The 27847-nt window shown below is 52.2% G+C and overlaps 1 protein-coding gene across 1 annotated transcript in view; it reads right to left on the bottom strand.

Annotated features, from left to right (window-relative positions):
* The window catches only part of Myo15a (myosin XVA), a 52313-nt gene that overhangs the window by 9118 nt on the left and 15348 nt on the right, over window positions 1–27847 (bottom strand). The window contains exons 17-59 of the mRNA XM_042673945.1: window positions 27612–27737; window positions 27289–27366; window positions 26327–26475; window positions 26162–26207; window positions 25439–25563; window positions 24821–24938; window positions 24378–24553; window positions 23298–23382; window positions 22617–22670; window positions 22439–22520; window positions 22230–22360; window positions 20818–20913; window positions 19624–19859; window positions 17630–17811; window positions 17279–17351; window positions 16909–17100; window positions 15920–16104; window positions 15739–15833; window positions 15126–15246; window positions 14935–15002; window positions 14778–14855; window positions 14407–14587; window positions 14151–14277; window positions 13729–13834; window positions 13503–13575; window positions 12792–12913; window positions 12524–12583; window positions 11983–12058; window positions 11522–11637; window positions 11313–11431; window positions 10487–10628; window positions 9216–9327; window positions 9054–9128; window positions 8219–8397; window positions 7522–7637; window positions 7255–7327; window positions 6699–6771; window positions 6399–6472; window positions 6069–6151; window positions 5301–5431; window positions 4054–4148; window positions 3747–3824; window positions 1889–1985 (exon numbers count right to left, since the gene is read on the bottom strand). Of these exons, the coding sequence (XP_042529879.1) occupies window positions 1889–1985; window positions 3747–3824; window positions 4054–4148; window positions 5301–5431; window positions 6069–6151; window positions 6399–6472; window positions 6699–6771; window positions 7255–7327; window positions 7522–7637; window positions 8219–8397; window positions 9054–9128; window positions 9216–9327; window positions 10487–10628; window positions 11313–11431; window positions 11522–11637; window positions 11983–12058; window positions 12524–12583; window positions 12792–12913; window positions 13503–13575; window positions 13729–13834; window positions 14151–14277; window positions 14407–14587; window positions 14778–14855; window positions 14935–15002; window positions 15126–15246; window positions 15739–15833; window positions 15920–16104; window positions 16909–17100; window positions 17279–17351; window positions 17630–17811; window positions 19624–19859; window positions 20818–20913; window positions 22230–22360; window positions 22439–22520; window positions 22617–22670; window positions 23298–23382; window positions 24378–24553; window positions 24821–24938; window positions 25439–25563; window positions 26162–26207; window positions 26327–26475; window positions 27289–27366; window positions 27612–27737 (4804 nt within the window). The remainder of the gene's footprint in view (window positions 1–1888; window positions 1986–3746; window positions 3825–4053; window positions 4149–5300; window positions 5432–6068; window positions 6152–6398; window positions 6473–6698; window positions 6772–7254; window positions 7328–7521; window positions 7638–8218; window positions 8398–9053; window positions 9129–9215; window positions 9328–10486; window positions 10629–11312; window positions 11432–11521; window positions 11638–11982; window positions 12059–12523; window positions 12584–12791; window positions 12914–13502; window positions 13576–13728; window positions 13835–14150; window positions 14278–14406; window positions 14588–14777; window positions 14856–14934; window positions 15003–15125; window positions 15247–15738; window positions 15834–15919; window positions 16105–16908; window positions 17101–17278; window positions 17352–17629; window positions 17812–19623; window positions 19860–20817; window positions 20914–22229; window positions 22361–22438; window positions 22521–22616; window positions 22671–23297; window positions 23383–24377; window positions 24554–24820; window positions 24939–25438; window positions 25564–26161; window positions 26208–26326; window positions 26476–27288; window positions 27367–27611; window positions 27738–27847) is intronic.

The following is a 27847-nucleotide window of genomic DNA, read 5'->3' as shown; positions in this document are numbered from 1 at the left end:
AAAATTTTATCAAAGAAGGGTGGCTTGGCATGAGGCAGACTGACTAGAAGGTCTTCTTCACATCCCTACAGTGTGACCTTGGGTAAGTCACTTAGCCTCTGTGGTCCCAGAGATGTCCACATCCTAATACCTAATCCAAGGGTTCTTCTAAGAGGCAGATAGAATCAGAGAAGGAGGTACAGGGATAGAGCTAGGAGAAGAAGCATTGAAAGATTCTACACTGCTGCCTTCAGATGGAAGAAGGTACCATGATACAAGAGAAGCTTCTAGAAGGTGAAAAGGGCAAGAAAATGGATTGTCTCCAACAGCTTACAGGAGAAACACAGCCCTGACCACATTCTTATTCCAGGATTTCTGACTTTAATAATTACAAGATGGTAAATCCATGTTGTTGCAAGCCACTAAGTTTGTGATATGTTGTTGTAGCAGCCAAGGAAACTAATACTGCCTTTCTTGGCCTCGGTTTCCTTATCCATAAGTGGGAATGATAATAGTCTATACAGTTGTGGTGGGAATTAAGAGATTATAGTGTAGCTCAGTGGTAGAACACTTAACTAGCATGTATAAGGTCCTGATTTGATCCATAGCACTACAAAAAAGAGAGGAGTTTATAGTATTATAGTGTATCTATATATATGTATATACATATCTATCTATCTGTCTGTCTGTCTGTCTGTCTGTCTGTCTGTCTGTCTGTCTGTCTATTGGTGGTGGTGGTGGTCGTCGTCGTCGTGGGGTTTGAATTCAGGTTCTGGGAGCTGTCCCGGAGCTTTTATGCTCAAGGCTGGCAGTCTATCACTTTAAGCCACAGCTCCAATTCATTTTCTTGTGGTTAATTGGAGATAGGAGTCTTTTTTTTTTTTTTGGTTGTGGGGCTTGAACTCTGGACCTGGGCACTGCCCCTCAACTGTTCAGCTCAAGGAGAGTGCTCTGCCACTTGAGCCACAGCACCACTTCTGGTTTTTCTGATGGTTTTATTGGAGATTAGAGTCTCACAGACTTTCCTTCCTGGGCTGGCTTTGAACCGCGATCCTCAGATCTCAACCTACTGAGTAGCTAGGATGACAGGCGAGACACTGTTGCCAGGCTGAGATAAGAGTCTCATAGGGACTTTTCTGCCCTGGCTGGCTTCAAATTGCAATCCTCAGATCTTAGCCTACTGAGTAACTAGGATTACAGGCATGAGCCACTAGCACCTAGCTTATAGTATTACATGTTTTAAACTGTGCCTGGCACATAGTAACTGCAATCAGTTATGAGGACCATCTCTTAGATGCCCTCCCCCATCCCTATGTCTCTGCTGAACTTGGCAGATAGTGCTGAGGGCATCTCCCTAAGATACAAGACATAAGGGAGAGGGCTGGCTGGAGGTGGTAGGAGCTGAAGAATTGCTGGATGGAGGCAAGGCCATGACCTAGAGGATACATGCAACAGATGGAAGATGTCTGCTTGGGTTCCAGAAGTCCCAGGGAAGAGAGCCTGGTGAGAACTTTGGCAGCCCTTGTAGCACCAAGAGGGTCTAGATCAAATGCTGGCATTATAGGTTCCTGGAGGCTAGGCTTATGGATGAAGCTTCCTAGGATACAAGGATCTTAAGGACAGAGTCCTCTTACCAAGAAGGGCTGGAAAGGCCCTGAGGGACAAAGACAGGAATCAAAGAGGGTCTTGTCTTCTATGAACTCCTAGTCCAGAAGGGGAAACAGACTAATTTAAAACAAAGAACAGGGTAAGGGAAAGGCTGAGGGGCTTAGTACACATAAAGATTCTTCCAAATGGGGATCTAGGGTTCCCTGAAAAGAGTGGCCTTCAAGACTGGGTCTAGGACCCCACATGGCCAAAAGCCTGTAGTGAGAAGGAGCCATCATGTTTAGCCCTGTGGAGTGCTTACCTTGATTGGTGACAAGGAAGATTACATATTCATCAAGGGCTTCAGGACGTGTCAAGGCCATCTCAGAACAGATCTCCTCCACCACATCCAGGGCCACCTGGGCAGGGCAGGAATGGTAAGATTGTGCCAGCCAGACCTGTCCTCTGGCCTCTTCGCCCAACCAGGAAGTGAGTGTAGTTGTCAGGTGAGCCACAGAAGCACACAACCTCCAAGGTCTTGGAGGATCAGCTTCATGTGTGTAGAGTATGCTGTTTCTGTTTCCTTTGATTCTGTCTTTGTCCCTTGTTCACAGTATAACTCTGAGCTGAGTCTTAACCTCTCAGAGGCTCGATTTGTTCTTCTGAGAAATAGTCACCTCTTTATATCCATGGGAGACTGGTTTCAGGACACTCTGCAGACACCAGAATCCCAGTGTGCTAAAGTTCCTTATATAAATGGTATGGTATTTGAATAGCATCTACACACATCCTTCAGTAGCCTTTATTGTGGAGTCAGTATTGGGGTTTTAATATGAGGTCCTGTGCCTGAGAGGCTGGCACTCTACTACTTGAGCCGTGCCTCCAACCAGGCATTTTACTAGTTATTTTGAAGATAAAGTCTCATAGGCTTTTCTTTTTTTTTCTTTTTCTTTTCTTTCTTTTTTTGTTGTTGTTGGTCTTGGGGCTTGAACTCTGGGCCTGGGCACTGTCCCTCAGCTCTTCAGCTCAAGACTAGCACTCTACCTTTTGTGCCATAGCGCTGACTTCCAGTTTTCTGAGTGGTTTATTGGAGATAAGAGTCTCATGGACTTTCTTGCCTGGGCTGGCTTTGAATCGTGATCCTCAGTGTCTGGCTCATAGACTTTTCTTCCCTGAACTTCAAACTACAATCCTTCAGATCTCAGGCTACAAAGTAGCTACAATCACAGGTGTGAACCACCAGCACCGGGCTCTTCCATAGACTTCAAATCATCTCTTCAGTGGCTTACAATACTTAACACAACGTAAATGCTATATAAATAGTTGTCATCCAGGGCTGGAGATATAGCTCAAGTAGTAAAATGCCAGTCATGAGCCAACAAATCAAGTAAGAGTTTAGGCCTGGGTGTATACACACACACACACACACTCACACTCACACACACACTCTTACACACTCATACAAAACACAAATTATTATCCTGTATTGTTTAGGGAATAGTGACAAGAAAACATCAGGCCATCAGGCCAGCACTGGTGGCTCACATCTGTAATTAGCTACTCAGGATGCTGAGATCTGAGGATCACAGTTTGGAACCAGCCCAAGTCAGCCCAAGACTTTTATAAGTCTATGAGACTTATTGCCAATTAGTCACCCAAAATGCTGGAAGTAGAGTTGTAACTCAAGTGATAGAGTTCCAGCCGGTCTTGAGCAATAAAAGTAAGGGACAGCACTCAGGCCCTGAATTCCAGCTCTAGTACTGGCATGCACACACACATAAAAATCTGTGTGTTCAGTTTGGATGTAATTTTTTTTGTCAGTGGTGGGCGCTGTCCCTCAGCTCTTTAGCTCAAGGCTAGTGCTCTACCACTTGAGCCATGGTGCCACTTCTGGCTTTTTCTGCTTATGTGATACTGAGGAATCGAACCCAGGGCCTCATGTATGCAAGGCATGTATGCAAGCCCTCCAAATATTTTCAATCAGAAGTTGGTGAGTCTACAGTTGTAAAAATGGGCAGATCTGGAGGCTCAACTGTAAGTTCCTCCTTGTGGAGCTGTGGGAGACCCCATAAGGGACTCAGGAATCCTTGGGCTTCACCCAACCACCCCAACCACCACCTGAAGACTGGGGTGATCCTGACCTTCTAGTGCCTGCCTGCCAGTGACACCCCCTCACTTACAGTGCACGTTTTGATTTTCAGATGGCGTTCTAGACCTCCAGGAAGAAGAAAGAGCTGCCTCTTGGAACTGCGGCCTGCCTAGGGGTAGGGAGCAAGACAGAGATGAGAGACTGGGCCCTGGGATCCAGGAAGCTGTGACCCCTCTCATGGGAGACCCCAAGCCAAGGGGTCCCAGGTATGCCCATACAGTGAGTGATCTTTCTGCACCTGGACCTCACAGGACCTATCCACACACCCCAGGCAGGAAGGGCACCTTGGCAGAGGGAGAAGGGTATGGGCAGATCTGTGTCTCCCACTCCAAACTTACCAACATAGCCCGAAGCTCCATGCTGCTTGGGAGCTCCAGGCGACCCCCGAAGCGCAAGGTCTTCTGAAGGTTCTGCTCACAGGCTTTAGCGATCCCTGTAGAGGGCAGGCAGTCAAGGCCTTGTTCAAGGTCAGCAATGGGAATAAAAGGCCTCCTCTTTCTCTAGCCATAAACTTCTTGTATTCTTTCCACAAACTATGCAAAAGGTATTCACCCTTCCCCCTTTTGACATCTGAGGACACTGAGCTAGTGAGGGGCAGTGATTTGCCATGGTCAGGATGGAACTGGAGTTTAAGCTCTGAATTTGAATCCATACCCTAGGTGGTTTATGGCCTCATCTTGCCCTGGTCTACCTATGAGCCTAGAAACAACTATGATTCTGAGCTGTTGATTGCCCAGCTGGTCTTTACCAGGATTGGGCTGGCATGACAATGCAATATGCCTCCATCCAGGATCCCTTGTGTTCCCAGAGCAGAGGCCCTACTATTAGTGCTCCATGTCTCTAGGTTAACCAGGCTCTCATCCTGCTTCAGGCAAAGAGTTCTAGGGTATATTTTGCTGTCTTCCCCTAACTGGGAGCCCTTCCTTGGGCAGCCGGGCTTATTTATCTGTTGATCAGGGAATGTTTGTTAATTGAATTAAAGAATGATTCAGAGGCAAGGAAAAAGATCTACTTTATATTCTTTGTAGCTGTCATCACTATAGGCTGATAGAGGGGCTCTAGCCTTTTTCTTAGGGTCCTCAGGGTTGCTATGGAAACAAGGCTAAGAATCAGCCCATTTCTTCCATACTGCCAAGGGCAAAGGCAAAACCTTGCCACTGGCTTTGGGCCCACTGAACATCCTGAGTCTCAGCAGCCAGAGAAGCACTTTCTACCATCCCCACCTCCTCCACCCTTTCTCCTTTGTGCTACACACTCCCACCTCTGGGCCTTTGCATCTACCCCTCACTCCACCTGAAAATCCCTCCCACACAATCACAAATCTCCTCCAAGAGGCCTTCCCTAACTTCACCCACCACGAGATGACCCACGGCATCTATTTCCTTGGGATGTCCATGAGTGTTTGGGGAGTAGTTAACATTAGTTAGGTGATGGACTCCTCCCACCCCAGCTGCCTACCCCAAGGGCCCCAGGGTCAGGCCCCTTTGAAAGGCCAGGTTTTCTGGGTGCCTATGGGTGCCTGCTCTGCCCCCGTGTAATAGGCATATAGTCCTAGGCAAATAATTCCGACTCATGGGCTTCTCACCCTGGAAAGGCAGGCCTGGGGTCCAGCTCACATGTTGGAGGAAGCGGATGAGGTGAGGGTAGAAGACTTCAGAGCAGCTGTAGTAGGCGGCCACAATGTATAGCAGCCTCCAGCCTCGCTGGCAGCTATCCCTAGGAGCACACATACATGAGACCACTTCACAGAGGGCCATGGCACCTGGCTTGGGGATGAGCATAAGATGACCAACTAGAATTCACACCAGGTGTTAACCAATCAGCACGATGTATCCTTCATCCATTTTTCTTGGGTCAAGGATGAGCACGTGACCAAAGGGACCAATAAAGCTGGATATGGGGATCTCTGCAGCAAATATTGGGTCATTCTTGCTTTCCTTGGGTTTGTTAAGCTGGAGAAATGTTTACCAGAGCTAACACTTTGCTAAGCTATGAGAGAGACTGCTTTGGGATGAAGTCAACACAGAGAAAAGCAGGACCAGGAGATAGAAAAAGCATGCTTCCTAAGGACACCTGGATCCAGTATGCCTGAAGCCACTGACTTTTCAGTTGTTTGAATCAACAACTTCCCTCTTTTGTTTTAACCAGCCCTGAATTGGGTTTCTGTAATTGTATCCAAGAATTTGAATTTAGGCCTTAGCATTGCCACTTTACAGATGAGAGAACTAAAGCCCAGAGAGCGAAAATGGTGTGTCCCAGACCAAACATCCTAAGAATATGTGAATAGGGAAGATGTGAGGAAGGCTGAACGTGGGACACTGTGGGTGGGTGGGGGAAGGTCCAGATGACTCACTGCTTGGAACTGTTGTTGTCAGTGATCTGCTTCACAATTTGGCAGTAACACTCATCTCGCATGACTTCATGGTCCTCACAAAACTGAAAGAAGGTAGGCAGTCATTTGTCAAAGTCATACCAGAAGCTATGCCACATTCTGGGTACAAAAGAACAGGAGGACTACTTGAAGATACGGCAGGCATCCCTTCTCTCTGTGGCCCACTCCTCATTTCCCTTTGGGTTATCAAAGAAGCTTCCCAAACCCATGTCTGGCTACCTTGGCTGACAAATGGGGAAACTGAGCCACAGAACAAGAAAGGGAGCATGGGGCATAATCATCTGTGCTGACCTTCAGGAGGGTACAGAGCACATCCAGTTCAGTCTGGCCCTTCAACGGAGCATCTCCCATGAACCTCATGACAGCTGCAGGAAAGACTTGTCCTATTAGGTGATGGACTCCTCCCACCCCAGCTGCCTACCCCAGGAGCCCCAGGGTCCAATCCCTCCCTGGGAGGTTGCGGCCAGAGTCATCTTCTGAGTGTCCAATGTCTGAGTCTGAGGAGGGGAAGAATTTAAGCACCAGAGAGGAGAGGGGACAAGCAGGGTTCCCACAGTGCTACACTCCACAGTGTGCCCCCAACACACATACCTAGGAACATGTCAGTGGCCATTTTGTTGAGGCTGCTGTCACTGAATTCAATAAGTGATTCCTGGAGTGGTGTCTGTGAGGGGAGGGAGGGGCCGTGTTATAACAGAAGAGGGCCATATCTTGCTTCTTGGCTGTCCTCCTTCCCCCTTCCCTCTACTAGGGCTTGGACTCAGAACCTCTAGCTTGCTAAGCTGGCACTCTACCACTTGAGTGATGCTTCCAGTTCTGCTTTTTGCTATTATTTTGGAAATGGAGTCTTAACAGACTTCTCTGACCAAGGTGGCTTTGAATCACCCTATCCTCGGGATCTCAGTTGCCTGAGTAGCTAGGATTACAGGTGTGAGCCACCTGCCAGAGTTTCCAGGCTGCACTTTGACAGAAGGGCCCACACCACAATAGGAAAAGTAAACTCAACACCAGATAAATATGCTCCTGGGGATAATCTGGCCCACAGGTCTTGAGAGCTATAGTGTGTCACAAAAGACAGAGTTATTTGTCCCAGGGATCTTGCATCACTGTTTTACAGATGGAGAAACGGATGCTCAGGACTGGACACCTTGGTGAAGCAAAGCATGTCCTCCAGGGTTCTGGACTCCCGGTCTTCCTTGGATTTCAGCCTGAGGCCATCCCTGCAAAAGGAAGTGTGTGCTGCTGACCAGTCCTGCCTCCTAGTCTTTTCTGGGACCTCTCCTGGAGGAGTCTTCACAATAAACGGTCTCTCATCCCACCAAAAGTGGGGCCTTCTTGCCTGTCAACCAGCAACTTAAGAGGGCTGCAAGAAGCCCCAATGAATATAGGAAGCAGGTTTGGGACCATCACTCACTGAGGTCGCCTCTGAGGGTCTCGGAAATACTTCTGTGCAAACTCGAGCATTGTATATGGTGGGGGAGCCAAGGGGTCCTCCCCACGGTCGGCGGAGCGTGCCCTGATTAGGGGACCCTGTGGGAAAAGGACCCCATCGGAAAGCTCCTCGGCCATACCCCCATCTTGCTCTCCTGCCCGGGCTAATTCAAGGTAACCCCTTCCAGACCATCAGGACTCAGGCAAGCAGCGGAGACCCGTCCCGTGGGTCTCCTCCAATCATGCCTGACTCCGCCTCCCTGTCATAGGCCACGCCCTCAAACCAGTCTGTGCGTGGGGTTGGCTGCCTCGTCGCAGTGGACCCCGCCCCTCGCTCCTTAGTTTGACCAGACTCCCCCCTCCCCTTCCCGGGTTCACTCTGCAAGCCCGACTCCGCCCCACCCACAGGGCCCCGCCTCATTCCAACCCACCACACTTACTGCCTGGCTGAGGTTGGTCTCCCGACCCAATTGCTCTCTGGTTGCAACCAGCTGACTGTCACCCTTCCCTAACTGCATTTGGCCACCACATGCACCACGCACACGGGTCACACATCCAGCGTGTCCTGTTCCAGGACTGGCCACACTCTTGGCTGACCTTGGTCGCATCACCTGGCAGCAACGCCTCCCCCTTTACTGGGTCCACCTCATCAGCCCGGCCTCGACTCCCATCAGCCTCACCTCTCTCCTGCGGCCCACCTCTCGGGCTGCAGCTGTAGAAGCCACAGCAGCGGCCACCGCGGCAGCCCGGCCCCTGCCCGGCTCAGCTGGCAGCTGCAGGAAATCAGGGGCGGCGGCAGGCTGCACCAGCTCAGAAGGAAAGCGGCCCACGCGCCCGTGGATGGTCCCAAACCTCCAGCCTAAGGGAGAAGTAAGCGTCTGGCACAAACTAGAAGTTCCTTTGGGACAAAAGGGACCCTTTACAGGCACTCAGGTAGCTCTTTGATCCCTCCCTAGAGTTCTGAGATCTCATGCGATTGAACCTTTTTTGTGTTGCATGGTGCTAGAGTTGAACTCAGGGCCTCAGGAGTTGAACTCAGGGCCTCAGGCACACAAATCAAGCACTCTTACCACTGAACCATAGACTTCAGTCCAAAGTTGTCCTTTTTTTTTTTTTTTTGTCAGTTGTGGGGCTTGAACTCTGGGCCTGGGCACTGTCCCTAAGTTCTTCAGCTCAAGGCAAGCAGTCTACCATTTGAGCCACAGGGCCACTTCCCGTTTTCTAGTGGTTTGTTCGAGATAAGAGTCTCACGGACTTTCCTGCCCTAGCTGGCTTTGAACTGTGATCCTCAGATCTCAGTCTCCTGAGTAGCTAGGATTACAGGCGTGAGCCACTGGCGCCTGGCCAGTCCAAAGCTTTTGGCTTCTTTTTGTGTGTATGGGACACAGGAGTTGTTTGAACCTAGAGCCTCCCACAGCTAGACAATCACTCTACCACCAGCCCTAGGCTTCCAGGCTCACCGTTCATCTACAGTGTGTGTAGATGAGCCCTGTGGGACATCCCCAGTGTACCCACCAAAGTCGGGGCCTCTGCGCCGGAGCTCTTCCAGGTACACCACCTTTTTTCGGACCACACAGCCGGCGCTGTAGCCTGTGGGCCAGGCTCTGTCAACATTTGCTTGGGAAGCCCCTCCACCAGCCTTCCTTTTTTGGTTCACCACCCTCCCGTGGCACTGACCCACACAAGGTGGCTCCAGGGGCTGCAGATGGATAATGTCACCCTTGTGGAAGGCCAACAACGCTGGGTCCTCAGGCAGGAAGTTCCTCACAGCAACCACATAGTCAGAACCCTGAGACCACCAGGAAAAGGTGAGGGGCTGCAGTGCCTTAGTTCTCCTCCCAGAGGCTCAGAGCTCCTCCCCAGTCCTCCCATCCTCCCCAAGGCCTCATGGCAGGGACTATCTCTAGCCAGAAGAAGGAAAGGCTTTCCAGGAAAAGCCTTGCAAGGCCTCTCACTTTTACAGAAATGGATGTCAGGGCACATTTGTGCCTTACCCACCAAACCCAAATTCTGCTTTTACTGGGTTCATAAAGTGGCTAAAAAGAGGTGAAAAACTTAGTGTCCCTGCCTCCATTTTGTATATTGCTCTGCTCTAAGCCATTCTCTCTATAGTCACTTTGCAATCACTGGGAAGGATGAGATTTGTCACTAATCAATACATCTTTACGAGGACATAAACCACCACTAAAGAATAACAGAGCTTCCTCAGGACAGACAATCCCCAAGCAATAATGTTTATCCTGACTAGTGATGACAGCAATAACAACCTCTCTGGACCCCTCCCAAAATAAGGACTGAAGTAATGATCAACCAGACAATTCTTTGACCAGGGCTGTTTAATAATTCTACATACCCTCCCCACTTACCCTTAGTTCTTTGTCTATAAAACCTAAAGCTGGCTAAAGATAAAATGAAGTACTATCTTCCCATGGCTGCCATATAATAAATCTTTCTCTACCTTTTACCACCTTCTCTTTAAGGGCGAGTGGCTGGAGTTTGGGCCTGGGGTTTAAAAGCTGCAGTTACATCCCCACTCTGAGGTCTCCCAGACAGATGCTTAGGCCAGGGGCTGCCTAGTCAGGGCTGGGGATGGACAGAGACAGAGTTGCAGCAGTACTGTGGTGGTGGGACCATTTCCAGGAGCTTAGAGGAGGTGCTAGGCCCTACTGCTGAGGCCAGATATGGGTAAGTGCTGAAGGAACAGGCAGAAGCAGGAGAGGCCTGCTGGCTAAAAGATTCAACCTGAAAAAGCATGCTGATGTCTACCAACTCAGATCCTGAGACACATAGACAGACACACACAGACACAGACACAGAGTATAGAGTGCATTGTGCTGGGATATCTGTGGTGTGTGTGTGTGTGTGTGTGTGTGTGTGTGTGTGTGTGTGTGTGTGTGTGTGTGTGTCCATGGCTCCAGGCAGCATGGGGGGGGGGGGGCGGTCCTTACCTTCTTCAGCTCCAGAATGAAGTCATCCACCAGCGTCTTGACCTGGTGAGCTCGAGCTGAGAAGAGGATGACCTTCTCACTGGCCAGGTTGAACTCTAGCATGTTCTGCGAGGGCATGGTCACAAACAGGATATCTGCAAAGCTGAAGGGTGGGAAGTGGTATGAGGGCATGACCCCCCACTAGAGGGATGTCTTCCCCTACTTATTGTGTTCCTTCTGATCCTACTCTGTCCCATCCCCCAAAGCCTAGCCTACCCTGGGACTGCCTGCCTCCATCTCTGGCCTTTGGTGTGTGGATTCTGCTCATCTCCTACCACTCTTTGAACCAATGCTCCAACCTCTCAGATTTTGCCCATACAAATCTGTGATTCATTGAGCAAATTCTCTCCAACTTCCAAAGCAAGGAGCTTTCATTCAACTGGTGATGAAGGCTCTTCCTGACCATGTTGGAAGAGACAAAAGGGACCAAAACAGGGACAGAGTCTGGGGACTCAGTAAAGACTCTAGATAGAGCTCTGGCTCCTCTCCCAGCTGTCTTGGGACTCAGCATTCCCCCCTGTCCTCCACCTCCCTGCACAGAGCTCTGAAACTAGGGCTAGTATGTAATTGTGAGAGACAAGGAAGGTTAATGGGCTCCTAGCTCAATCACTTCCTGTCTATGTGACTAGAGACAGGCAACTTCTCTAAGCCTCTGTTTTCCATCTCTAAAAAGACTTGGCACAGAGCTGGACACATCATAGGTATTTGGTAAGCAGCTCTGGACAGAATGAGAAAACACTAGCCCCAGTCTGTACCCTAGCTCTACTCACACCCAACTGCTGGTCACCTGTACGCACGCAGAACTCGCAGCTCCCCGCTGGCTTCCCGGCTGCCCTTGATCATTCGCAGGAGTTTGATGCCCGTGTGGGACACAGCCAGGATCTGCACACCAGTGCCCACACTACCCTGGGGTGAGGATGAAGGGCAGGTAAGAGGCCTTTTAGCCCCAGCTCTGAGTGTTGTGGCAGGCAGGGAGGCACAGGCAGGGGCTCGCACCGTAGCAGGGAAGAGTCGGGAGAAGTACACTTCCCAACTGTCTCGGGCAATGCTGACAACAGCCCGCTTCACACTCTCTGTTACCAGAGGCCGCTGTGTGTCCATCTGATTCTGGGCTAAGATAGAGGCCAGGTCTCGTCAGGATCCTCTGCCAACCCACATCTCAGGGAGATCTGGGAGACAGGCTGCTACTAGCAAGAAAACATCTGAACAACATCTGTCCCAGGAAGCTGAGAGTCAGAGATGGACAAGATGGTCAGAGTATATCTACATAGCAGGTATTGCTGACCTCAAACATGCACCCAGGCATGGAAGAGGCCAGAAGTGGAGTAAGGAGGGCATGTGTGGAGGTAAATGTAAATGGCTGTGTCCACTCAGTCTCCCTCTAGAAAAGGGCCATCCAGAGCTCTGGCTAATTGCTCAATCAGCACCCTTCCCCTCACCCCTCATCCCTGAGATACCAAAGAATGCCTTCATCCTGAGCCTCTCATCTTCAGAAATACGGAGGCAGGCCTCAGACAGTGTGTCGTGCAGTATCTGCAGGAACAGACCATAATGCAGGTTGGGAGGGTGGAGCTAGGTGGCTCAGTGAGAAACCCAGGTTGGACTGTCAGAGGGAGTGGTGGGGGCAGGGTCCATTCTGCAGTACTGGGGTCAACTGTAAGCCAGGTCACCTCTAGAAAAAGAGCTCACTTGCCAGAACCTTCTCATCTCTCTTCACCTTTATACTCCTTCCTAACCTTCCTAAGTATCAATTTCCTTAACTATCCAGTAGAGAGCTCAGACTTGACTTCTGGGCCCTTCCTCAGCTTAGACAAATTGGGATTCTAAGTAAGACTGAGTTGTGCGTTCAGTGACCTTGATCATGGGAGTGGAGACTTAGTAAGAGAGCTCTGCAACCTGGAGGACCCCAAACCAGACTGCAGAAGAGAATGTGCAACTACAGTAGATGGCCATTGTCCTGATGAGAACAGTAAAGCCAAAGAGGAAGAGGGGACTCACCTGCCGGAACAGGAGGTCAAGCTGCACAGGGTGGCTGTAGCTGTCCTTAGGGTAAAACACCTGCAGGGATCGGGATTCAATAGGTGTCACTTTGTACCTAGCCCCATCTCCTAGATGCATCCCTATTCTATACCAGCCCTGCCCCTGGCACTGACTCCATTCCTAACTTCAACCTTACATATTTCATTTTCCTGGGCCTGTCCTGGGGCTCTCCTGGACCCCCTCGGTCCTCATTCAGCCCGTGCGTCAGATGGGCTTGGCCTGGTACCTCTTTACGCAGGAAGATCCGCCAGGGGGCGTCCTGGTAGCCGTAGAAGTTGGGGTTGAAGGGACGGTGCAGCTGTGTCTGCACAGGTTCCTCTGGGGGCTCCAGTGACCGACAAGGCAGCACTAGTGAGAACACGGGACAAGAAAGGCATTTCAGGACCAAGTGGAAGAGGTAAGGCCAGTTAGGAGGGAGCAGAGGGCGGATTGTCTAACCGCTCATGGGCTCACTCATAAACCCAGCCCTTTATTCATGGCTTACAGCCTATGCTGGGAAACCCAAAGCTCTTAGTGCTAGGAGCTAGGACAGAAGTATGACAGGATGATTCAGGAAAGAAGACTGGGGGGAGGTGGGGCTGATATGCCTTTAGTCCAGGTGGTCTAAGCAAGCCTCCCTGAAGAGGTGGCATTTGAACCAATACCTGGATGACGAGAAAGGACCAAGCATGAAGATTGTGTGGACAAAGGGGTCTGTCTGGGCAAAGGGACAGCAGCAGGCTGCTGGGTTTTAGTCATAATAAAGGACAGCAGGGTGGGCCTGGACTAAGTAGATGATTTAAGTGTTAGTACTATGACATTAGCATCCACACAACATATATTCATGGGCTTAGGGACATCGAACGAATGTCATCCACACACACAGTCTCCCCTGTGCTCACAGATTTGCTCATATTCCGGGACTCCTGTCTGCTCACCCCTCCCTCCCAGCCCTCACCTGGAGTGGGCCCCATGGTTGGCCTTGGGACACTGGTCACTGGCTTCACTAGGGCCACCGCCTCTCTGGATACCTGTCCAACCCCAAACAGAGTATTCAGGTGAGCCCTGTGAAGCAGCCAGCAGCAGGGCCACAGCTGATCGGGCGTAGGGGTAGTGGGGGGGGGGGGGGAACTGTTTCCAAAGCCACATCTTTGTCCTTTGGGCCCATCCCTACCTACCCTCACCTGAGTGCCAGGTGCTGCAGCCAAGTGCGTCATCTGCCCCTTTAGGATCATCAGTGCCTCCTCATGGGGGTCTGGTCGCTTCATGAACATCTTCCCACCATCCTTCCTAGCAGGCAAAACATGATGGATTGGACACCGAGTCATCTCTCTGTCCCCACCATAAGGAGGGGCGGAAGGGGGGGGAATGTCTGCTAAATTCTGTTTCCCCCACCAAATTCTAAAGTAAAACCCAGAGAAAAGCAGAGACCCGCCTGAGGTCACATTGCACAACTAAGACCGGCCAGCCTTGGTCTCTCTTTTCCCCTAGGGCTCATCTGGACCCATTGGCATACATGGCCCCCGGTGGAAGGAGCTGGCTAGGGCTCTGTGAGAAATAGCAGGGACTAGCCCGTGGGAGGCGTGGGGGGCAGGTGGGTGCCCACCTGAGGGCCTCGGGACGGCCTCCCCGGGGGGGCTGCTGGTACTGCCTGACGATGTTCCTGATCTGCTGTGTGGGTTGTGGGAAATGCTCAGAGTTGAGCGTAGAGTATCGGACCAGCTCTGAGGAACCTGTGGGCCAAGGGGTAAGGGGTGAAGGTTGGGTGCAGAGTAAAGCCACAAAGCCACATCACATACCCCCAATCCTGCCTGGGAAGCCCCCACCCCGCCCCGATCCTCCATACTGGGGTGGTCACTCACTGTTTTCTGGAGAGGCCTGGTCTTGAGCTAGAATGGGAACAGCCACAGGTTTGGTGGGGGACCTTGGGGCCTTGGCTGGAGGGACTGAGGCCAAGGGCTGTGGAGAGGGGCGCAGGAGGACAGGCTTGGCGGGGGGGCCGGTGCCTACAAACTTCGGCCGGGCCTCTGGAGCTAAGGGCTTCTGCAAAAAGCAGGACATGAGGTAGGTCACTATGAATAAGCTAGCCTGCTCTCAAGGACCCTGAATCTTCTCAAGGTGGACTGTGGGGCTCCTGGGCTCGGAGAGGTACAATGATGCCCTGGAGCAGCACAGCAGTCCATCATGGCTGCCATCTCTAGACAACCCCTCACCTTGGGTGGGCCCAGCTCACCTCTGGGAGCAAGGGTCTTGGGGCGGGACTCAGGGGCTGCTGCTGGAGCGCCATGGCCTGCAGTGTCATCTCTCGGGCCTGAGGAGAGGGGGTGGGTGACCAGGGAGGTCTATCATGGCCCTCCCTCCTGCTGGTGTTCCCCTCCCCCATCACTCACCAGTAGCACGGCTTGTTTGTGGATGTAGGCTTGCTGCAGAGCCAGCGTAGAGGCATCCAGACCTGGGACTGAGGGTACAAGTCAGAGGGGCATAGATAGGCACTGGATAGGCAGGAAGTCAAAATTCCCTCCTGCCCGTCTTCTTCTCACACCTCTCCCCAACCCCAGAGCCACCCTGAGGAGGCACTAACTTGGCTTTGGCTTTGGCTCTGGGGGTCTCTTGAGGGTGTCCTCAGTACTGCTGCTGCTGCCTCCGCTAGGCTGGCCTCCACCTTTCATGCGGTAAGCGATGGCTGTTGGCTTCTCCAGTTCCTGGAAGAGAATGACAGACTCACTGCTGTTCTCCTGAGGGACCATGGTAACAGGTATCTGACACCTTCCTCCACCCCCAACCAAGTGTCTACTCTATGCCCTGCTTTTACTCAGTCCGACCTATTCCCACCCCCAGCTTCTAGCCCCAAATCCTGCCACAGAGTCAACAGAGCCTCAAAGAGGGCTGTATTTATGCCCAGGGCCTCATGGGGGTGCTCTTAAGATCTAGGATCCCCCCCACAAAGTGAGGGGCGGCTTCCATCAGAGGACATGACAAAAGTCTGACTTCTAACCCTGGGTTCTTACAGGGCATCTGGGAATATGTCCAGCTGCCCTAGAAAAGCCCAGGCTTTTTCTGTTCCCAGCCGAGACCCAGATGGGACACATGGCCCACAGTCCTGGCTGTGAGAAGTTCCTGTGCTATTATGGGCCTTGGTGTGTGCATACCAAGTCAGCCGAAAGTCCCAACGGTCATCCCAACCCCATCCCTACCGTATCCCCGCAGGACAGCACGGGGTCGAAGAGGCTGTCCAGGTAGCAGTCCAGCCCCCTGGGGGGCACAATGGGCTCTCCAAGGCTGTCCATGTCTAGTGGAGAAGGGGGAAGCACATAAAGTCAAGTCCGTTTCTCCTTCTGGTTCCTACCCCAACACTCCCCCAAGTTCCCTTCCTACCAGAGACAGCAGCCACGGCTGGCTGATCTTGGTGGGTTGCTGCCCCTCTCTGGGCCTCAGTCTCTCCATCTGCACTGGCTTCATTGTGGCTGCAGTACCCATCGGAGTCAGGTGCTCGGTGCACATGACTCTGGGGCTGGGGCCGAGTAGGTGTGTCTTCATCAGAGTCCCAGCTCCCAAACACCCTGTGGGGAGAGGGGAGCATACAGCAGCTGACCTCCAGGGATCCTGCTCAGAATCCTCTTCCCCTGGAATTGTGACTTTCTCCACTTAAGAGATAGGATCACCAGACGCAGTGGCTCATGCCACTTACTCTGGAGTGTAAGGGGACAGGATCACTTGGGGCCTGCCTAGACAACATAGCAAGACCTCCATTCAACAAAAGTCAGGTGCTGGTGGCTCATGCCTGTAATCCCAGCTACTCAGGAGTCTGAGACCTGAGGATCACAATATGAAGCCAGCTGGGGCAGAAAAGGCCATGAGATGCCTATCACCAATTAATCAGCAAAAAGTCAGAAGTTGAGCCCCAGCCCTGAGCAATAAAAGCTAAACAAGAGTGTAAGGGCCGGGCGTCGGTGGCTCACACCTGTAATCCTAGCTACTCAGGAGGCTGAGATCTGAGGATCGCAGTTCAAAGCCAGCCCGGGCAGGAAAGTCCATGAGACTTTTATCTCCAATAAAACCACTCGAAAACCAGAAGAAGTGGTGCTGTGGCTCAAGCGGTAGAGTGCTCGCCTTGAGCTGAAGAGTGCAGGGACAGCGCCCAAGCCCAGAGTTCAAGCCCCACAACCGACAAAAAACAAAAACAAGAACAAGAGTGCAAGTTCCTGAATTCAAGCTCCAGGACCAGCATTAAACACATAACTAAGCAAACCCTCAGAAGTCAGCCTGTCGCAGCAGCTGGGACAGGTAGGTCATGGTGGGGGTGGGATGGGGGGAGAGGGGGAGGAGGAAGCTGTTTGTGAGGGTTAGGTTGGTTAGCTACATACACTCTGGGGTCTCCCCTGCTGGCCACAGGCCCTTCTGTGCCCACAATGAAGTAAGACTTCTGTCTTGGGAAGTCCCTGAGTAGCTCCAGGTCCGACACTAGGTCGAGCACATAGTCATGGCCAGCCAGCTCTGTCCACTGCAGTCCATTCTTCATGGCTACTGTCCAGCCCCGCCAGCCGTCAGCCAGCCCCCTGGTGACAGCGTATGGAGGAATAGGAATGAGAGATGAAGCCACTGGGCATGGTCTGGGAGTCCCTGGGATCAGAGTAATCCTCTAAGACCACCCCCTTGAGGATGTGGCCCCCTGTTCCTTCCTCTCTTCTTCCCAGGCTATAAGGGGGAGCTGGGTAGGGTGTTCTAGAAGCCCACCTGTGTCTCAGAATGTCTCCAGCCACCTCTTCCCCTGTACTCCAGGAGTGCACTGGGCAGGAAATGTGGTCACCTGGGATGTAGCAGGTGTTGAGCTCAGTATAGATCAACTGCAGGCCCGTCTTGCTGGCTTCTGGGCCTGCTCCTTGCTCCTCCATCTCCCTTTGGATTCTTAAACTTGTTCTGGAGCCTGTATATGCACCCTCACTACCGGACTTTCCAGCTCAACACACTGACCTCCCTGCAGGCCCCTCCCCTGCCCCACAACCTCCCCTGGCTCCCATGGACCCAAGCTGCCCCTTCATGAAGGGGGAAGGGAGGCTGGCAGGAGAGCAGGATGAGGCAGCATACCATTGAAGCAGCTCACGTCCAGTGCCATGCTGGCCTTTTCATGGATAGTGATCCACTCAAGCTGGGTTGGGGGGAAGGTGCGGGCAGCCCCCGAGCCCTGCTGCTGGGCCCAGCCCATGGCATGCATGAGGCGGTGCTGACACACAGCCTGAAAGCCATTCCGTCCATAATCAGACACAAACCTGATGGGTGGGAGTTGGAGTCTGAGGGAGGCCCAAGCTAGCCTAGGCTAGGCTATAGCTCTAGGCCTCAGGTTAATTCATTAAAGGGGCCCAAAGCCTAGAAATAGAGTTCTAAGGCTAGCCCATAAAAGGATCTCAGGCTGGGCACAGTGGTTCATGTCTGTAATCTCAGCTACTTGGGAGACAGAGATCAGAGGCTAGCCTGGACAAAAGTTTGTGAGACCCTGTATCAACCAATCAGAGTTTGGTATAGTGGTACATTCCTGTCAGTCCATCTGCTCTGGAAGCATAAATAGGAAGATTGTGCATCAATCTGGTCTGGGCAAAAATGAGACACCATTTGAAAAATAACTAAAGAAAAAAGGACTGGGAGTATGGATCAAGTGAGCGATCACCTGCCTAGCAAGTGCAAGGTCCTAAGTTCAAACCCTAGTATTGCCAAAGAAAAGAAAAGAGAGAAGGAAGGAAACAAAGAAAAAGAAAGGAAGAAAGGAAGGAAATTAAAAGGATCTCAAACTATCCCAGAGTCCATAGCCAAACTGAAAAGATCCCAGGCTAGCTCAGAAGTATCACAGGCCACCACAGACATTCACATACAGCCCAAGAAGGCCCCAATTATTGCAGCACAATTTCTTTTTCTTTTCTTTTTTTTTTTTTTGGGTCCAGTCGTGGGGCCTGAACTCTGGGCCTGGGCGCTGTCCCTCAGCTCTTCAGCTCAAGGCTAGTGCTCTACCACTTGAGCCACAGCGCCACTTCCGGCTTTTTTCTTTTTGCTTATATGGTGCTGAGGAATCAAACCCAGGGCCTCAGGCATGCAAGGCAAGCACTCTACCACTGAGCCACCTTCCCAGCCCTGCAACACAATTTCATTGTCAGAGTAGAGTCTGAAGCCAGAGGTGGGAAAGAACCTGGCCTGGGGAACTCTGCCCTCCTCCTTTCTTCAGGCAGTCCTGGGTGATCTGCCCACACTAGTCTTGCTTTCTAGTTTTCATTCACATGAGAGATGGCTGTGAGGTTCAACCACGTCCAGGACCAATGAGTCTGTCCTTTCCAGGCAAGCCCTCCTCATGCCTCCCACCTATGAGGGAGCCAGAGCCCACAGACAAAGGAAGGCCCAGACCAGCAGGCAGAAACCCTGCCCTGCTGCCACACCTTCATTAGCCACAAGACTAAGGCATGGATACCTACTGAGGGCGGCTCTGAACACCCTCTAGCTCATAGCCACCCTATCAGATGGAGGCTATTACCACCCCTGAGTTATAGAGGAGAAACAGGTTCAGAGAAGGGCAGTACTGGACCCCAGGCTGCACAACAGAGCCAGACTCCAACCCAGCTCCTCTTCTTGCTCTTGCCCAACAGCAGGGCCATAGCGTTATCATCACGTGGTAATGCCTACTTGGCATTGATCGGGCATGATGGCTTTATTCACCCCTTACATCCTCATAATAGCCTATGACACAGTTACTATCATCCTCCTCATTTTATGGGTGATGTCCAGAGAGGCGAAGTCATTTGCTTGAGGTCACACAGCTGTACTGTGATTTGAACCCTCACTGTCCATGTTTACCACCCATGTTCCTAGTGTTCTGCTATACTCCAAGACTAAAGAGCTCAATGCACGTTTCCGGCTTCCCCACGTCCTTCATCCAGTCTGTCCTGATTCTTCCTCTCCCTGCTTTTCTTCCCATTCCAGGCTCACTGGGAAGACTACTCAGCCCTTGGCCACTTCTAAGGCCTAAGCCGCCTTCCACCTGGAAATGCCCTCCGGGCCTGACCTTCCCCTTGTGTCTGCCCCTTCCTAGTCCCACTCACTTGAGGAGGAACTTGTCCAGGCGTGAGGAAGGCGTGAAGCCACTGAGGCAGGCGGCCAGCAGCAGCCAGCCCCGCTCAGCATTGTGTGCATTGTGGTTGCGCCACACTTGGTTGGCCAGCTGGGCCAGGATCTCATCCCGCAGCTCAGGTGACACCAATCCCTTCTGCACGATGTAGTTCCCAAGGACAGTCTCCCGGTCGCCATGCAGGTGGGGGTCACCCATGAAACGCAAGATCTGGGCCACAAACAGACTTGAACATGCATCCCTCTCCCATTCCTTCTGTGGGTCTCCCTTCCTTCACAAAAGTCTCTCTCTCCCTGCCTATATAAAAGTTCCTCTGTCACTGGGCACCAGTAGCTTACACCTGTAATCCTAGCTTCTCAGTAGGCTAAGATATGAGGATCACAGCTTGAAGCCAGACATAGCAGGAAAGTCCATGAGAAGGCTTTTAGCTCTACTTAACCAAAACACTGAAAGTGGAACTGTGGCTCCAGTGGTAGAGCTCTAGCCATACAACTGGAACACACACAAGAAAAATTGATAACGAAGTCCCTTTATATCAACATAACTGCCAAATGACCAGGCAGGTCACTCTAATGGCAGGGAAGTTAAGATCCGAAGTATATGCTGCTTCCTTTCCTGCTCATAAACTTTCTTTGGTCCTATGCAGCCCCTTCCTAACCTTCAGTTCCTACCCTCTCTCTCCCGGGCCCTCTTGTCTCTCAGGGTAGAGTGAGAGCTTGGGGTCTGTGGCCAGCACCTTGCTGGCATGGTTCCCTTGCCCTCTTGCCTCTGTCCTGAACAGGGACTTCCTCTTCATTTGCTCTACCCTCCCTGCTTATCAAACTCTCTTCTGGCTCCAGTGTCCCTCCTCCAAGCAGTCCTCTCTCTGATTACCCTCACTCCAGCCCTGGGTTTTCCTCTGCTCCTGGTGCTCCTGGGACAGGCTCAGAAACGACTCGGGAGTTCCTCAAGAGATTGCAATCTTTTTTTTTTTCCAGGAAGGGAAAAAGGAAGTGAGGCTAGATCAGCAGAACAGATTCCCTCACTAATATAAAAGTCTCTCCTTCCCCAAATAGGCTTGGTGCTCCTGAGCCAGGCTTATAGAAACTCAGGATCTGGCACTGGGGACCTCATAGCCTGGCTCAGGGGCAGCGTTAAACTACAAGGATGGGCTTGGTCAATGCCATACCAGCTTGAAGATGCTCACAGCCTCTGCATGATGCTCAGCTGGCAGTCGTGTGAGGGATGTCTTCAGGGGCACAGTCAGCATCCCAAAGGCAGGCTCCTTGGGGACATAGGTAGACACATAGGGACACAGAGTAGGCACATGAGGACTTAGCACTAGGACTAACAGGTACATCCAGCCCATTTCCCAAGCAGGATATAGGAGCAGGGTAGATTTGTGTGGTTCTTGCAGTTACCCAATTTCTGAAGTATTTCCAGACTGACTGGTGAGCTCTACCCATGCCCCTCAAATGCTGTGAGGTCTTCTTAGATGCCCCTCCTCCCCCACATGTCCCATGATTCAGCTACTAAGCGGTATATGCCCACCTGACAGGAGGCTGCTCAAGGAGGATTTTCCAGTTCTTTAGTTTTTGGAACTACCAGGGTTTGAACTCAGGGCCTTGAAATTGCTTGGTTGGTGCTCTGCCACCTAGTCATGCTTCTAGGCCAGTTATTTGCTCCTTATTTTATTTTTTTGTTTTTTTATTTTTTGGTCAGTCGTAGGGCTTGAACTCTGGGCCTGGGTGCTGGCCTTCAGCTCTTATGCTCAAGGCGAGCGCTCTACCACTTGAGCTACAGCGCCACTTCCGGTTTTCTGGTGGTTTACTGGAGATGGGAGTCTCATGGTCTCTCCTGCCCGGGCTGGCTTTGAACCTCGATCCTCCGATCTCAGCCTCCTGAGTAGCTAGGATTACAGGCGTGAGCCACCAGCGCCTGGCGTTTTGCTCCTTATTTTGGAGGTGGAATCTTGCAGACTTTTCTGCTCAGGCTGGTCTTAAGCTGCAATTTTTGGGATCTCAGCCATTTTTTTTTTTTTTTTTTTGCCAGTCCTGGGGCTTGAACTCAGGGCCTGGGCACTGTCTCTAAGCTTTTTATCCCCCTCAAGGCTGTCATTCTACCACAGTGGGCCACAGTGCCACTTCCGTCTTTTTCTGTTTATGTGGTACTGAGGAATCAAACCCAGGGCTTCATGCATGCTAGGCAAGCACTCTACCATTGAGCCATATTCCCAGCCCATCCTGCTGCATTTTACTTGAGACATTCTGTTAGAAGCTCCTTGAATTTTGCTTATATCCTGTTCATTAAGCCATCTCCTTTTGCAGATTGTGAACCTGAGCTTAGCCAGTCTGAGAAGAGTTGTGGGTTAGGGACAAAAAGGGAGCAGCCTGCCTGCTCTTTGTGTTTGCTCACCAGATTTTTGACTGATGGAGCACCTTTCTGCAGAAGTAAACTTCACCTTGCCAAGTTCCTTTCAAGTTAGTGTCCTTATTCCTACACGACAAGCCAACATCCCAAGCTGTTTCTAACAGTACGTTACCAGCACCCAGCAGGAGATGCCAGTGGTCAGGGCCCACCTCTGGTCTATGAAGCCCTTACCTTGAAGTGGCACCGGACAAACTTGGCCATGGGGTAGTTGTTGATATCAAGGGGCAGCGTGACACGAGGCTCAGCCTGGAGCCGGGGAGTCCGTACGGGGCCCACTCGTGGTGCGCTGGTCAACCTGAGGCCTGTGGAGGTTGACACACATTGTGGTGGCTGTGTGCCCTTGTCCCCTTGCCTCCCGCTACTGTCCTGAGCTGACATACCTGTTATTGCTTGCAAGAGCCCAGCCAGCTCAGCGGGCACTTCCAGGTGTCCCACAGCCACCACCTCCCGCTTGCTCAGCTCCTAGAGAAATGACAAGGAGTGAGGACACAGATGCCACCCATCCCCCCTGCCAGCCTCCCTCCCTATCCCTTGCTGCCACCCAGCCTCCACACCCACCTCCTGCTCCCGCAGCCGTGCCTCCTCCACCCGGCGCCTCCGCTCTGCCCTCAGCTGCAGGACAGCAGGTGGTCAGGGCGGGCAGGGCGGGCACAAAAAGCAAGGGTAGCATCCTGTCATCAGGAGGCTACTGCCCCACTTGACGGGGGCACATGGAGGCAGAGATGTGGCCAGAGAGACAGGGAATGGACAGGAGGAAGGTGGAGCAAAAAAAAAAAGACAGCAGCAAAAGGGATAGAGACACAGGAGGAAAACTGCTAGCAAGTAGGTGAGTGTATGTAACAGAAATCCTTCCACTGTCACATAATAGCACCTGCATTGCGCTGAAACGTTTACACTACATGGGGTTTTCCATGCTTTGGGGATGGCTTGCGTCTTTGGTGGTTGGTTTATGTGCCATTGGGCTGAGACTAGTATCAAGATCCAGATCCAGGTCACTTCTAGGATGTTCAGGTTATTGAAGCCCCCACCAGGATCCCAGCACCAGGGTAGATGCTCACATGCAACCTTTCTGGCTACCAAAGGCAGATGGGGAAACTGAGGCTACAGAGGAGCCTGAGCTCACGCAGCTCAGTAGTGGCGGAGGAGAGACTGGGGCTGGGGACTATTTGAGGCCAGCAGGCATCTCCTGGGTGCTAAGGGCTTGCCTCACCTTGTGGTGTCCCAGCCCCAGGACTATACCTTCAGATGGCGACGGCGGTTCACGTAGGTGTGTACCAGGGAGCGGAACTTCACCAGACTCCTCCTCATCTGCTGGTAGCGTTGTCTGGTGGGGCGGGGGGGAGAGGGGGATGATCAAGGATTGGGGCTACAGGTAGAAGTGCCTCTGGGACTTGACTCTGGTATCCTTTGGCACAAAGGAAAACTGGATCTTAAGGACAGCCACTTGATCAAAGCCACACAGCAAATCAAGCAGTATGGTCTGGATTAACCTTGTGCCAATTGTGTACTTCCCATCAGATCATAGTGCTGGGGTCCCTGAGAAGGTGTAGGGGGGAGTCCCTCTCAGCTGAATCCCCACCCATCAGTCTAGAGGGTGTGGAGATGGAGGAGGAGTATCCAAAAGCAAAGATGTAAACTGGGCTCTGGTGGCTCGTGCTTGTAATCTTAGTTACTCAGGAGGCTGAGATCTGAGGATTGAGGATTGAGGTTCAAAACCATAATCTCCAGTTAACCAGCAAAAAGCCAGAAATGGACTGTGGCTCAAGTGGTAGAATGCCAGCCATGAGCACAAAAAGCCAAGTAAGAGTGCACGGACCTGAGTTTATTTATTTTTATTTATTTGTCGGTCATGGGGCCTGAACTCTGGGTCTGGGCACTGTCCCTCAGCTCTTCAGCTCAAGGCTAGCGCTCTACCACTTGAGCCACAGCACCACTTCTGGTTTTTTCTGCTTATGTGGTGCTGAGGAACAGAACCCAGGGCCTCATGCATGCAAGGCAGCGCTCTACCACTGAGCCACCTTCCCAGCCCAGGACCTGAGTTTAAACCCCAGCACCAGCACTAGAACAAAAGGTGTAAGGGGAGGGGGTTTGAGGAAGGAAGGAAGGAAGGAAGGAAGGAGGGAGGGAGGGAGGGAGGGAGGGAGGGAGGAAGGAAAGAAGAGAGGAAGGAAGGAAGGAAGTGAGGAAAGGGGGGAAGGAGGTAAAAAAAAGAAAAGCAGAGACGGAGACTCTGATCTTCCATACTGCAAGGCCCTTTCAGCTTGCATACCTCTGAGTTCAGAACTTTCCAAACCCATTAGGGCCCCAAGGGTCCCGCACCTGGCCAGGTAGCCTCGGGCCCGACTTTGAAGCAAGATGATCTTGCGGCGCAGGGAGCGGAACCTGCGCTGAATGAAGAAGCCACGCAGGTAGCGTTGCAGGGTGAGGGCTGCCTGGTTCAGTACGTGCTCACGCATGCTCTCCAACAGCTGGTGCAGGTGCTCCTTAAGAAATAGCTGAGAGCAGGGGGAGCAGGTGGGAGATAAGTCAGAGCCGGGAGTCTGGAGGGGGCTTGCCCTCCCCAGATACCAGGCAGCCTGCCGGGGCTGGGCTGGAAGGAGTCCGAAGCTGTGAACACAGGGGTGATGGTACCCAGGCATCAGGAGCCACTTGGACAAAGGTCTGGAAGTGGCACTGACGGTCCACTGGATTGGTTTGGGGACAGGAATGGAACATTCCTGAACTTGGGGTCTCTAAAGGGCTGACTGTGGGGTAGGACACACCTTGCTGACTCCAACGCGGTACATGTTTGGCATGACTGTACACAGGCGGCTCAGCACCGACACACACATGTCCCCAGTAGCGGGCAGATCGTGTTTCAGGGCGACCAGACAGCGGAACCTGGGGGGAGGGAGGGGTGCTCCTAACTCAGCCTGAGGTCATCAGTTCAACCCCAGGAGACACATGACTCCAGGTTCCCACAGCAATCCTATGTCTAGGAGGCCCAGTCCCAGCTGGTGTCTCCACTTAGAGTATCTTATTAGAGAATGGCAGGCCCTCCCTCAAGACTACTGGATGTCAGAAAATTCTAATAGGTGACTTCAGCAGAACAAGACACTCACTGCCATCTGCTGGAAACTTGTCAGAATACCCATTAAAATGACCCCTCTATGGACTCAATAGACATAATAAAACTAGGGGGGGGGGGGGAAGGAGGGGAGATGCGGGAAGGGGGAGGAAAGGCAAAACAATAGATGTATTTATCAAGTAAAAGAATATGTCTTATAGTGTACAGCCTGAGCAGGCTGCACCTGACATGACAGGTCCTGGACTGTAGACTCCTAAGGCTATGGGGGCTTAGGTAGGGTGCATGAGGCTAAGAGCTATCCAAACAAAGGTACCTGTCAACGAACACCTGGAAAGGCAGCCGCACTGGAAAGCCCTCCTTGCGGATCCGCACAGTCTCTAGTACCCCTGAGTAGCGTAGCTGTGCCATCACTACATCTGGTTCAAAGAGACCGGGCTCCTGGAGGGATGGCCAGAGAAGATCATTGGCTCACCCAGGCACTTTTTTTTTTTTTCTGCCAGTCCTGGGGCTTGAACTCAGGGCCTGGATACTGTCCCTGAGCTTCTCTTGGTCATTGCTAGACTTTCTTTTTCTTTTTCTTTTTTTTTGGTCGGTCCTAGGGGCTTGAGCTCTGGACCTGGGCACTGACTTTCAGCTCTTCAGCTCAAGGCTAGCATTTTACCACTTGAGCCACAGCACCACTTCTGGTTTTCTGGTGGTTTATTGGCGATAAGAGTCTCATGGACTTTGCTGTCTGGGCTGGCTTTGAACCGCCATCCTCAGATCTCAGCCTCCTGAGTAGCCAGGATTATAGGCATGAGCCATTGGTGCCCGGCTCGACTTTTTCTGAGTAGTTTTATTGGAGCTAAGAGTCTCATGGCCTTTCCTGCCTGGACTGGCTTTGAACTGTGGTCCTCAGATCTCAGCCTCATGAGTAGCTAGGATTACAGGCAGGAGCCACCAGTACCCAGCCCACCTAGGCACTTTCAATGGAGGTCCAGAAGGGTCAAGCCACTTTCTCATGGTCACACAGCACAATCAAACATTTGGCTCTTACCTTCTTGTGGTTGGGCTTCAGGCAACGCACAAACAAGGGGTTGCACCTGGGCAAGGGCAGGGGGAAGGAGATGTGAAACCTTAAAAAAGGAAGGTGTTCACCCACTGAGTATCATAGGGTGAACGGAAGGGGAGGCCAGGCCGTCTGTTTCCTTGCCCTACCCACCGCTCCATCTTTTCCACCAGATCCAGGAGTGACTGCTGGAACTTGGCAGCCACTGTGTGCGCCTTGTAGAGTCGGGTAACAGAGCTGCTCTTGCCCAGGCGCTGAGGGGCAACCTGTGTAGCATGGCTGGAGAAGAGGTGGGCCACAACCTGGGGGGATGGCAGCACAGAGGAACAAGGCAAAGCGTTGGAGACAAGAGACCACAGGGAAAACAGAGCTGGATGGTCCAACGAGATGAATGAGGGAAGAGAGAAAACAGAGCTAAGTCCCTGGACTGAAGAAGTCTGAGAAACAATGAGACTCCGCCCTCTGTGCCATCATAGCCTGTGAGGTTCACAACATAGGGTCTCAAGGCTTCCTAGGGGCCACTCCATAATGACACTGTGTTTTCCCACTCCTTTTGAGGAACATGCAATCATTGCTTGTTGACCAGTTGTGGGGCTGGGACATGGGACCCTGCAAAACCTTCAAGACCTGCTAGCATTCTGCAGGCCTCATGGTCACACTGGAGAGGGCTCTGGACAAACAACTTGGCCCATGCCCAGTAAGCACGCAGAGAACAAGGCTGGCTTGAATAGGCAGGAATAAGCTAGCAATAAAAAGGGCGTGACAGGAATGGTGGGTGGGGAAACAGGACTTGGATAGTTGGGGTGGGGCCCAATTGGAGGCGGGGCCAGGATGGTGGAACTGACAGGGCAAGGCAAGGCAGGGTGGGTACAGGATCCAGGTTGGGAGTGAGGCCAGATCCTGGCCCCTGGCTGGGGTATACCAGAGAGAGAACAGGGTAGGTACCTTCCCATTTCTCACACTAGCAGAAGGAACCCAGTTTGGGGGTGCAGCCAAGAGGAAATGGGTGTGGCAACAGAGGCGGGGCCACACTGGAAAAGGTCACTTCCAGGGGAGGAGCCTCCAGGGGCTGGGCTGGGGTCAGGGGACACCCAGTGGAGGCCAGGTATGCTCACCCGAGTGCGACTTCGCACAAACAGGTCCAGCACGTCTTGGCGCACCTGATCATGGTTCTTGTCCAGGAACTTGTGCACCTGGGAAAGAGGACCCATAGAGTGGTGGAAGCTGGTCCTTGCTTACCTCCATCCCTACTCTGTGTAGTCTCGAAGCAGGGTATCTGGATAACACAGTAGCGGCTTGTTTCCAGCCCCATTTGCCCAAGGTTACAGAGCAAGGAGCTGCAGGACTGAAACAGGTATGCATGGCTGGGGCCAGGTTGTGTTGTCTTCATCCTACAGAGGAGTCATAACACCTTTGGCTAGGCTGTCTCAGCGCTCACCTGGTAGGTGACCTTGCCAGCGTAGTGCTTGATGGTGAACTCGGGCAGGGGCATCTTGGGCTTGGAGTACAATGGATTGGCGCCGTGGTGGTAGTGGCACTTCTGCAGGAATGTGTGATCTGTGGCCTGTGGGTGGCAGGGCCAGGGGGTGATCAGCGGGCCTGGGCACTTGTTCCCAGCCTGGTGTTAAATTCTCCAGCCCTGACTGCTCCCTGGTGGGTGCTGGAGAGGAACAA

This window comes from Dipodomys spectabilis, unplaced genomic scaffold (assembly GCF_019054845.1).
Source record: "Dipodomys spectabilis isolate Male_0828 unplaced genomic scaffold, ASM1905484v1 ptg000018l, whole genome shotgun sequence".
NCBI classification, from domain to species: domain Eukaryota; kingdom Metazoa; phylum Chordata; class Mammalia; order Rodentia; family Heteromyidae; genus Dipodomys; species Dipodomys spectabilis.
Note: the sequence above shows the minus strand (reverse complement) of the source record. Positions and strands in the feature narration are given on the sequence as shown.